This window comes from Hydra viridissima, unplaced genomic scaffold, assembly GCF_058129835.1.
Source record: "Hydra viridissima isolate aposymbiotic clone 2 unplaced genomic scaffold, HvirCarnegie_v1 scaffold_4, whole genome shotgun sequence".
In the NCBI taxonomy this organism is placed as follows: domain Eukaryota; kingdom Metazoa; phylum Cnidaria; class Hydrozoa; order Anthoathecata; family Hydridae; genus Hydra; species Hydra viridissima.
The window spans coordinates 5,495,007-5,507,044 of NW_028324303.1; the positions used below are offsets into that span (position 1 = coordinate 5,495,007).

Genomic DNA, 12,038 nt, shown 5'->3' on the forward strand with positions numbered 1-12,038 from the left:
ATGAACTGCAAGGGAAAGCAGACTAAAGTAAATCCGAAAACAAAAATGATGAGAAGATCAATAGTTTGATAGTCTTACAGAAGAGGTTGCCGGAAAGACTGAGCAAACAGAAGAAACAAAACAAAAAAAGAACCGTGTAAAGAGTTTTGTAGTAAAAAAGATCGTTACCATTGACGGGTAGGAGCGGTCAGCAGTAAATCGTTTTTACTCACGGTTATTTTCACTAATTAACAGATTAGTAACGATAAGCGACATTGTAACGAACAGGACCGATTAGTTGATGATTGTGACCGGTTAAAAATGATCAACGGATTAATTGGATAAAAATTTATTATACACCCGCGATCCCTCGTTACGTGGACAACACGTACTTTGCATCGGGACTCATCTGAATAATTAAAGATCTTAATAATAATAATAAAAAAACGTTTTGTACCAAAATTCTGTTAAGTTTACTTTAATATATGTACAGAGAATTTTTTAAAACCACAATTTTATTTATTTCAATTTAGATTGGCAATAAAAAATAAATTATTTGATAACATAAGAATATTTCAAAATAAAAAATAATAATAATAAAAGACGGAAAGAAAAGGTTTCAACAAATAGTTGCATAGTGTCATTTTATAGTCAACAAAGACTTCAGAAAATACCACGTGACGAAAACTTACCGTTTAATGTGCAATAAGCAACTTTAAATTTTACTTAAGACACATTCTATCTGGTGAAAATTTGGTGAGAATTGAAATAATCGCCTGGACATATATATATAACATATAAATCACCGAAATAAAGCAAAACAAAAACAGAATCTAAGTATAACATTCAAAGAATTATGCTCATCAATAAATATATTTTTTAAAAATAATTTCAAATGCACTCTAATTTATGTATTTCTAAGATTTTCACTGCAAAAGAATTATATTTTAAAAAAACTCCAATTTTAAAACCTTTAGCCATAAATAAGACGTGTAAGCATTAAAACGCAATGTAAAAATTTGTTAATTGTGCAATGCGCACATCATAGTATAAAAAACGAATTTGAAAACTGTATATGCAAATAGAAATTAAATTTTGGATTATTTTGTACACAGGTAGAAAACGAAATAAAAGAATATAACAAACATCAATTTAACAATTGCAAGTCTCACTGTCTGGTTTACTAGGTTGATTTTTTCGCAGTGAAGCATTGCCATATTGAATCCCAGATCCCATCCGTTCTGGATCCAATTCTCCTAAAACATCCCAAAATTTGATAGGATACAAAGATAAAAAATAGTAGAATGAAGAGACATATTGGTTACTTTTATGTTACCTGCATCAATTTTGGTAAGAATTGACCTTGAACACTTCAAAAATGCTTCTTCTACGTTTTCGCCTGTGGCTGCGCTTGTTTCCAAAAACATTAGTTCTATTTTCAAAATATCATAAGTAAATTATACATAATACTTAAAAAATTACTTATAACAGATTTTATTATTTGTACCATTTTCTTGTGCAAATCGACTTGCTTCCAAAAAGGTCACTTCTCTATCAGCCTCTAAATCTTTCTTATTTCCCAGTAAAATGATAACAATATTAGGGCTAGCAAGTGTTCTGGCATCAGTAAGCCATGTTGTAAGTGTGTTGTACGTTTCACGACTATAACAAAAAAGGAGCAATAAAACTAAAGACAAACCACAAAATACAAATCCCAAAGTTTTTTAAGAAAACTTAACTTAAGAGATCAGGAAAATGCTGAATATTTCTATTATGTGCAAATACGAAGGTTACAACTTAGAGTAGGGTAAATATAGACAAAAGAAAAAAAGATTTTTAAAAATACAACACATTAAAAAATTTTAATCCTAATGTTTGAAGAGAAGAACCTATTAAATTAGTTTCAACTAACTTTATATTGAATAAATTTGAATTAAAAATCATGCAATTGCAAAATCCATTTTAAATATTTTTATCTGCCTTTGATTTTCACTTTTGGTGGAGATCTTTGTAATTCTGGTGGTGAAATAAGCTATTAATTGGAAACTAAGAATTATTAACATTTAAATGAAAAAGATAATTAAAATACCTTGTGATGTCATAGACAAGAAGGGCACCTGCAGCACCTCTATAGTAGCTTCTTGTAACTGATCTAAAAGAGATCAAAAGAAAAATTTTTCCTACATGAATAACTTTGATAAAATAATTTTATTTCCTTATGATCATCAAATAATCACACCTGAATCTCTCCTGTCCAGCAGTATCCCAAATCTGTAGCTTGACACTTTTACCACCAATATTAACAATTTTAGAACCAAATTCTACTCCTATAGTATGATGAGCATCCTGTTTGACTAAGAGCAAAAACACATGCTTTATGTCTTACTCATATACAAAAAAATAAACAATTTGTATTGTTTTGTAAACACTCATACATCTTTTATTAGTTTGCAAAATTCACATGCACTGACACAGCAGCACTGAAAAAATCACTTATACTAAAGTTGTGAAATAAACATTAAAAAGTCTAACATTTATTTTCCATAAACTGATGCAAGATGCAAGATTTTCCTACACCAGCACTTCCAATGATAAGGTACTTGAATAAATAATCTACAAAAAATATTATGAAAGTTAAAATTTTTTATATTTCTTAAGAACCTGGGTTTTCCTCATTAAAAATAGAAAATGAGTTACTAGGATAAAAATTTATTTTATTTGTTGCTCAAATCATCAAGCATTTCTATGCAATTTCCACTTGTTATGTCTAAATGATTAAAAATGTCTAAATTATATAAAATATCTAAACTCAAAGTCATCAGTTTTGCTTGTTCTCAATGTGAAGAGTATATTCTTCCAACAGAGATTCAGTCATGAATTTGATTTCCTTAGTATTAACTGGGTTGATTATTTATCTAATAAAGAGGATTACTATGACACTGTATTGTATGGATTGGACACCTCAATTGACTAAACTAAATCGCATTGAGTTGTTGTGTGATAATCTAATGATGAACTACATGTGCAAATGAACAAAACTGTGCAAAGGGTCATTTGTCCTAAAAATAAAGTTTGAAGCTGCAGAAAAACAATTTTGTGTGGTTGTGTAATTTCTATATCTGTTTTACTAATGGCTAATCAAAGTATTTAAAATGATACTTTCAAATCTAAAAAATACTTTTTTTTTTCATAAATTGCAATTTTTCAATAAGAAATAAAATTTAAAAACCTACAAAAAACCTACAAACGATAAAAGAAATTTTGACTTTGAAATGAAACGAAATTTTAACAATAAAATATTTAAAAGGAACTCAAAGAGAAAAATACTATTTTGAAGAAGTTTAAATACTTAAAACAGTAAAATAATTTACTAATTAACAAATATCTGATTAAAAAAAAAAAAATCAACACTTTAACTGAATATAAGTGATGTTGTAACTTTGCATTTTCTTCTAAAAGTATTATTTCTATTAAGAAAACTATTTAACAAATTATTTAGTCAATTATATATGCAATCCTTATTTTACCGTATGTTTCACTCATTTTCAGCCCAAGCCTTGTTGATACTTTAACGAATCAGGAATCTTCACTTTTTTACTTATAACTGAGACCTAAAAAACTACAACATAAGAGAACTTAAAAACCCATTTAAAAAAACTATAGATGATTAGAAATGAGATTAAATTAGTGATTTTAAATTTTGGGTATTTCCACTAAAGCTGGGTGTAAAAATAAAAAAATATTTTTATTGTACAAAAAACTTGCAATACATAAGTGATTGTTTATTCCAGATTACATTAAATGAGAAACTTCTATTATCTTCATACTCGCAAAAAAAACATGGTTAAAAAAAAAGCTTTTTAATGCTTATGGTTATAGTAATACCATATAGGTAATATTTTATATAATAATGCAAAATATATATATTTAAAAAAAAAAAGCATAAAACTGGAAATGAAAAAAATTAAAAAGATGCAAAAGTAACTAACTTATCAGCCTCTAAGATAATTACACTGTGATATATACTATTAAACATAAACATGTTTGTATAAACATTTGTGTGTGTGTGTGTGTGTGTGTGTGTGTGTGTGTGTGTGTGTGTGTGTGTGTGTGTGTGTGTGTGTGTGTGTGTATGTGTATATATATATATATATATATATATATATATATATATATATATATATATATATATATATATATATATATATATATACATACGTAAAACATACAGTTATGGTTTTGCCCTTATAATTAACTCAACTGGGTTATGATACTTATTTAGTTTTTGCAATTTAAAATTTTTGTTTAACAAATTTAAACAAATAAATTATCAAATTTGTTGAGTTAATTACATTGAGCTTAATTCTTATACCTATGTTAATCCTATACATACATATATATGTGTATTCTTACAGCGCCGAGGTATAGGTAAAAGTAGTATTAGATTTAGAGGTTAAAGCTTCCTCGTTCTTTTAAAAGGGTAGATCGATCAAAAAGTCGATCTTTTTGAACTTTTTTAATACTGAAGTTTCTCTAAATGTCAAAGTAAATGGCTCAAGTTTTAATCAATTGATTATTTGCACCAACCATCACTTTGTGAAGCTCACAAGATCGGCAACTAACGTGCAACAAATAATTTGCTAAATAAATAACAATAAATGTACCTCGGTCTTGAAATAACTAACAGCTTCAATTTATTAAAACCCGGAACGTGTCATGAGTCAAAATAAACTTTCTATTTTACATTAAGTATACATTTTTATGAATCCTATAGATCAAGCTATAACAAGAAGCTTGCAAAAAAAAAAAAAAAATTCTAAAAATATATAAAAACATTTCAAACGTTTTGAAATTATTTTTAAGTCCCATTCTTGTCTCTTGAATATTAATATAGCTCGTTAAATTTATACCTTAAGGAGCATTATGAAAAATTGTTTTTTGTATAGCTTTTTTATTACAGATTTGGATTTTTGCATTTGCGTAGGTGAAAAATATAAGAATCAAAAAAACATCTTCTTAAACAAAATAACAGTATTAGCCTGACAAAGAAATATTTTTTTTAAAACGAGATTATTAATTTAACGATGTTAAGCTTGGTTACTATGTTTCAAAGTGTAAACGATCAAGCAAAAAACTTTTAAAGAGTAACGTGACGTTTCATTTACGTTTTTGACAACCAAAATCACTTTGGAACTAAAAACGCTTTTTAATTTTTGGACAATGAGCGCTCAATCGCGTTATAAAATTATCAACGACCTCGCTTAAGCAGATATTTTAATGAGAATATAAGAAATCAAATTTTTGTTTCAAGTCGAGTGCGAAATAAACCTGAGTTTGAATAGACATTTCTCTAATTCGATTGCGCAACTAATTTCTCAGCTTGAAAAAGAGGTCAGTAAGGACAAAAATGTAAACAAATAGCGGCAAACTATTTTTTCTTTTTCAAAATTTTGGTAGCTAAAAATATTATTTTTTAGCTGGTCGTTTATTATTTATAAAGTTTTATATTCTTCAAGCAAGCTTCTGTAGCTTTCATGACATACTTCTATTTTTTTTTCTATGATTGTTTTTTCGGATGAAAAAAGTTTACAATTTTCACAATCTACGTTTTTGGTAGAATCGATTATTGTATGAGTTTCATTATCAATATTAGTTGTAAACTCTGGATATTTCAACATTTTGCATGGAGATTTTCTAGGTAACTTATCTTGTGGTGTCTTGAATGAAAAAATGCTGGAACTTCATTCCTTGATTTTAAAGTTTTTTTTACCGCATCCTGAACTAACTTTTATTTCCTCAGGCCTAAAATGAAATTCACACACTTTCGTATGTTTCATTACTTCAAATTAATCAGCACCTCCTTTACGTTTATATTTAATTATTTCGCTACACCAAGCTCTGTAAACATCAAGTTTTTTTTTTCTTAATTGGGAAAGAAAATAGAGCAATGTTAGTCTTTTCCATATTGTTATTATAAAACGAACTTTCGCACAGTGGAATACAGCAATACATCCCTCTTCCACCTTTTTTCACTTCGTTTGGTCTGAAAATGCTTGAGCTGGAATGAGACATCTTTTGGAGCGAAATTATATTTTTAATTTTATAATTTCGAGAGTTTTTATCTGTTTACATTTTTGTCCTTACTGGCCTCTTTTTCAAGTTGAGAAATTAGTTGCGCAATCGAATGAGAGAAATGTCTATTCCCGAGAGTCGTATTTTAAATAACTAATAATTTAGTATAAAATAGTTAACATAAAATAGTATACGTAATAACGCAAAATAATTTACAGTTGATGAAAAAACAAAAACAAAAAAAAAACGATAAACTTTTTTTGATTGGATTTATTTTCAAAACTCAAAATAAGCTTAATGAATAGTTTACATCAGTCCACCTTGAACACACAGTTTTCAGATCAAAAATCTGATTGGTTATAATTGAATTTCGGCTTATCGAGCTTATCAATACCAAAGGAGGTTTGAATTCAGTACGGTCTCGTAGACGCCCTCTAAAATAGGTGTTTACGAGTAAAATATACCTTTCACAAATACGAAGTGCTAATGGCTTTTCATTTGCAGGAGCTTTCCGTTAATTTCTTACGTAATTTGCGTTTTAAAAATTTTTACCAGCCGACTTAGTTTACAAATTGATCTGAAAGAATAAAATAGTCATAAATCCAAATAAATTTATGAAGTCACGAGAAATAATTCAAATAATTACATGAAAAGAAAAAAAGAAAAGAAATGATTTTTACTTTCTCAGCGATTCTTAAAAAAAGTTTAAGAAAATAAAGAAATTAAAAAAATAAAGAATTTGTTAATGATTTTTTTGATAAAAAATTGATATCAGTTTAACAAAAACCACTTTCACTTTTAAAAAATCTCTCCGGAATAAAATAGCTTTCTTGCCCCCCATTTAATGCATCTCCCAGTTCTTTTGCAAAAGCGCTTAATATTGTTGTCGTTTAAATGAGAAAGCGTCAAAATAGACATTTCTCTAATTCGATTGCGCAACTAATTTCTCAGCTTGAAAAAGAGGCCAGTAAGGACAAAAATGTAAACAGATTAAAACTCTTTCTCGAAGTGATCTGTTTCAAGATACCTTATTATATGGTCAAATTTTATATATCTTAAACTTGGTGCTATACCAATTTGGCCAAATTTAGATCAACTTAAACATAATATGCCAAAATGCTTTAAAGAGACATATCCTCAAACGAAAGTTATTATTGACTGTACTGAGTTGCTTTGTCAAAGATCTTCCAGCCTAACGATTCAAAGAAGTCTGTTTTCACATAATAAGCATCACGTAACCTATAAAGGATTAGTTGGAATTGCTCCTTCTGGTGCAGTAACATTTGTTAGTGAACTATTTGTTGGCTCTATTTCTGATATTGAAATAGTTAAGCAATCAGGACTTTTGCAAAAAGAGCTATGGGAGAGTGGTGATTCTATAATGGCTGATAGGGGTTTTTTAATTAATGATCTGCTTAAGCCTTTAGGTGTAACACTGAATATTCCAGCCTTTTTAAATGGGAGAGATCAGCTATCATATGAAGAGGTTATAGAAAGTCAAACAATAGCAGCTTTAAGAATTCATGTAGAATGTGCCATACAACGAATTAAGAAAAATAAACAAATACGAAATGAAATACCTCTTGTTTTATATGGATCAATTAATCAAATTTGGACTGTAAGCTGTTTATTGTGTAACTTTATGGATCCTCTTATAAAACAGTAAAAATGTAAGATATGTAATATTTATTACTGAGAAACATAGAATGATAAAATATATTTTTTATAAAAATCGCTTAACTTATCGATAACATCTAAAAAATAAAATTCATCAAAATCAACATTTACAATAATAATTCCTTTATAAACATAAACTATGAACAAACAATGAGTTAGTCCAGATAAACCCAGGGCCATTTGGACTTGTGTATAATAGCCAAATAAGTGATCCTTCTTTAGAAATAATTCTCCTGTAGGTAATGAACCAATATAAAATGTTTCTTCCTTAACTAAATCATTAGGATTTTCATTTCTTTTTGTGTAAGGACACTTAATTTCAATTAAACATGGCTTTGAATAAATTAAAACAAGTCCATCTGGACTTGCACCTAGCCAAGGGATGCATGGTTGAACTAATAACCCAGTCTCAAGTATTTTGATATTTTGGTTTAATCGATAAAGCATTACATTTTAAAATTTTTCTTTTGCAATGTCTTCATTAATATTACCGTGATTTAGCATTTCTTTAACATTGTTGGATTTTTTAATGTCTTCTGTAAGTTGTTTTATCAAAAATTCAAAGTTACTTTTCCTAATATAAATCTTATGTGCATTTGATGATGTTATTCTATATTTTCTCTCCTTAGACCATTGTGCACATTGCCTTTGTTTTACAGTTTTTTTTTTGTAATGATATACTTTCTTCTTGTGAGACAATTATTTTTTTCATAAACTCCATTTCTTTTGGGGAATAATTCCATGTATCAGGTATATCTAAAAATTTACTAGGTAAGGTAAGGTTAGAAGTTATAACAGATTCGCATTCAACATTTTGACATAAGTGTGATAAAACAATAAAATTTCGTTCAACTGGTAAAAGTTGATATGAAAGTGGGGATCCTAAACACTGCATGCCAAATTTTGTGATTTCTGAATCAATGAGAATTTTATTTGGTATAATATGAGCATAGCCAATATTTGGATTAATTTTTTTAAAATTATTCTGTAGCTTCATTACAGCATTTAAGTTGTCTATAAAATTGAAGTTACATCTTGCCTCATATACTGTTGGGTTAATCCCTTTTTATAAAGTTAGCATGAAGTACGTTTTTCATTACAGGATATATTTTTTTCTGTTTCTCACCAGGCACTCCCCATTTTCTTAAAGTACTTGTGCAAGCGATTTCAGAAGGAACAACTTTAAAAGAATTTAATGAGTAATCTGCCAACTCTAACAGTAAACCCATAATGTGATTGCAATAACCACTTAACCCAGCTGGGCAACTGCAAGAAGCCTTATCAACTTGACTATTTTTGCGATTTATGTATATTTGCATTTTACGAATCATTTTTTTCATACTTGCTCGACAGGTACATTTTGCAATGAAGTGTTTGAGTGTTCGTGTTGTAAATAAGCTGTCTGTAGAAATGTAACGTTCTTGCTTAAATTTCAGTCCTCTTTCTAACGTTTTTTTATAGTTTTTCTTTTTAATTTACCGCATTTGTTCATATGATTATCAATTTCACGTCTGGTGAACACTGGGAGAAACTCAAGAGATTTTCCCCAGCACATATCTTCTTTTAACGATACATCTTTTTTTGAATTTAATTCTATCTTCAGATCTCTATTTATATCATCTAATATTAGATTTTGAATTTTTTTATCTTTAAAGCAGTCACTATTAAATCCATTCATTTTTTATTGGACAAGTAATTTATTAAGAATTATCCTTTAAATTGTTTGCAGCTATTTTGTTTACATTTTTGTCCTTACTGGCCTCTTTTTCAAGCTGAGAAATTAGTTGCGCAATCGAATTAGAGAAATGTCTATTCATATTTTTCAAATACATGTTATATTAGAAGAAATATAAATATTTTTCGTTATCGTTTTAATTCATTCGGAGACAAAATAAAATATACTAAAATGTTGATACAAAAGAAATTAACGAAACTCTCAAAACAGAATAAAATATCAAATGCGTCATACATTTACAATTACATCAATGCACATGTATAACTGGCTGAAGCTATTGAATTAGTTGCAACAATTAGAAAACATCCAAAAAATAGTTAAAAGCTTTTTATTAAATCAAACATAAAATATGGAAGCAAACAGAATAACTTCGCTCTGCGTCATTCAAAAAGCTGTAAAAGCTGATGGAAAAAGAAAAAAAAAAAGGAGAGAGACTTGTTAGAGGTAAACACCTAGAGAACTGATAAAAAGGCGAAAAAGCAGGAGCCAATTGATTTTTAAAGAATTGTAGTTGAAAAGTTTCTTGTCTTCTAAATATTAGAAATAATAGTTTTTTAAAAAAAAAGGATTGAAAAAACGAACTTTAAATACCGTAAAAGTGTTTTACTTTGCACAAAGATTTGACTTGATTTGTATTTTTCAAAAAAAAAGTTTGCTTTAAACTTCAATTATACTGATGTAAACTTGCAAATCATTTATTTAGGATATCTAAATTCTATTTTAATTTTTAAATTTGTTTTTACAAAATAAGACGAAGGTTTTGAAAATTGTTTAAAAAATGTGCAAAGTTATCAACAAAATTAGAATAGCTTTATGAAATGGGATTGGTGCAAAGTAGTCTCTTTCTTTTTTTTACTTTTTGAAGGACTAAACACAAAAAGAATACTGAATACAACCTTATTAAAAACAAAAAAACACACAAAAAGTTCTTTCTTATGTTGTAAACCTGAGCGAAAGGAATTAAAGACCTTTTTTTAAATAAAAAATCAAAGTTAACAAAACAGAGTTTAACAGCCCCATTAAAAATCTAATTCAGGGACAATATCATTTTCTTCCCAGCCTTCAATAGTGTTTGGAGAGATGTGAGAGGATTAGTTATAGGTTAACAGAACTTTAGTTCCTAACTGCTTTTTTAAAGAAGGTAAAACTATAAAAAAAAAACTATTCTTCAAAAGCTACTGTATAAAGCCATCCACTTTTAGTGCTTAGATATCTGGTTCTTTTAGGACCGCCTACAGACTAAGTTGGCTACAAACTAGTAGCCTTATGAAGAACAAAAGGTGTTAAAATTTCACCTGCTGAATTACCTAAGATCATTATGAAAATACTTGTTTAGGAAGTGCTTCTTTTATTTGTGGAGTATTTACTGTCATTTTTTTACCAAGCATTTCTTTGAGCCACGATCAAGTAATCAGCTAGATTTGTTTCGTCATAGTTGTATATGGTGCCTGGTGGATCTTTTTGTTTGGTTTTGTAAGATTTTTATTATATTCTTTTAGAAATTCTTGATTAGCGTTTGCTCATGATTTTCTTGTGTTTGACACAAACTTATTTGTTAGCTCTAGATGTACTTGTAAAAATGACTTGATTAAATCAGGCCCAAGAAAGACTTTATATTCTTTTACTATTCCAGCAGAACTATAGAGAAAAATGTCCATAATATAACGTAAGTTTTATTTACCAATAGGAAATTCAAAATGACTTAATTGAATGGTACATTTGACAAAGGCAGTCTCCTTTGGAAATTTGGAAAAGTAATACGGTTTATCAGGTTTTAAATCAAGTTTTCCTTTCAATTTGTAACAAAATATTCTTTGACTAATATCGTACTTTGCAGCAGTTTGCTCTTGTGTCAGCTTTTTAGATCTTACATTTTCAAGATTTGTAAACTTTTTCTTTTTAGTTTTTACTTCTTCTCATTTAAATTGGTCGTCCTCTGTATAGTCTTTTTATTTTCTGATCTTAACCTCCTTTTTGTAATAGCATTACTGCTAGAAAAAACATTACTATTAATTTAATTTTTCCCAAAATTATTCAAGAAATTAATGAAAACTATAAAAAAGTATAAAATAACTCTGCTTATATTAAAATATTAGCATGAAGTTATAGAAAGTATCGCTTTAAGCAGTTTATTCACTTATGATTTCAATTCTGATCTGCTGCATAGATAAAAGTTGCAAGAAAGAGTTTTTGTTTTCTACTTCTATGTTTAGACAAAACAACTTGTGTAGCCTGAAATCGCGTTTATAAAACTATTTTACATGAGTTTCGTATTGATACAAACCGTCGGATTCTAAAGTGATTTGCATTTGTAGTTCAAACTTTTAGATGCTAGAGAGTAAAACATCTTTGGCATATCGTTGTAAAAGTTACCAACGGTTGTGCAAAGTTAGAGACTTTTACGGAATTATTTTTTAAAATATAATTGTTAGACATTTTGAAGGAAACAAAAGAATTTATTAAAAAGTTTAAAAGTTCCAAAAAAAATTTTAAGTTAAAAAAAGAAACTGGTTTTCTGAGATTCTCAAAGTTAATTACTAAAGTGAACTAGTAGTAACAACAAATATTCCATGAA

General features: G+C 28.1%; 2 protein-coding genes across 2 annotated transcripts; one reads left to right on the forward strand and one right to left on the reverse strand.

Moving 5' to 3' along the window:
* Positions 1-428: 428 nt before the first annotated feature.
* LOC145183018 (ras-related protein Rab-4B-like) lies at positions 429-4,775 on the reverse strand. The gene is made up of 8 exons (XM_090086045.1): positions 4,644-4,775; positions 3,507-3,598; positions 2,512-2,592; positions 2,219-2,333; positions 2,069-2,131; positions 1,487-1,641; positions 1,316-1,411; positions 429-1,235 (listed from the first exon to the last, which is right to left on the reverse strand). Exons 2-8 carry the CDS (start codon positions 3,520-3,522, stop codon positions 1,132-1,134), a joined length of 630 nt encoding a protein of 209 aa, XP_089942171.1. The 5' UTR covers positions 3,523-3,598; positions 4,644-4,775; the 3' UTR covers positions 429-1,131.
* Positions 4,776-7,159: 2,384 nt separating this feature from the next.
* LOC149889531 (uncharacterized) lies at positions 7,160-7,717 on the forward strand. The gene has a single exon (XM_090085139.1). It carries the CDS (start codon positions 7,160-7,162, stop codon positions 7,715-7,717), a length of 558 nt encoding a protein of 185 aa, XP_089941265.1.
* Positions 7,718-12,038: the final 4,321 nt, after the last annotated feature.

Coding starts and splice junctions, on each gene's coding strand:
- LOC149889531 (XM_090085139.1), top strand. CDS start 7,160: ATGCCAAAATGCTTTAAAGAGACATATCCTCAAACGAAAGTTATTATT.
- LOC145183018 (XM_090086045.1), bottom strand. Junction 2,132..2,218: donor GCTGGACAGGAGAGATTCAG/GTGTGATTATTT, acceptor GATCTCTTTTAG/ATCAGTTACAAGAAGCTACT. Junction 1,642..2,068: donor CTTGTCTATGACATCACAAG/GTATTTTAATTA, acceptor TTTTTGTTATAG/TCGTGAAACGTACAACACAC.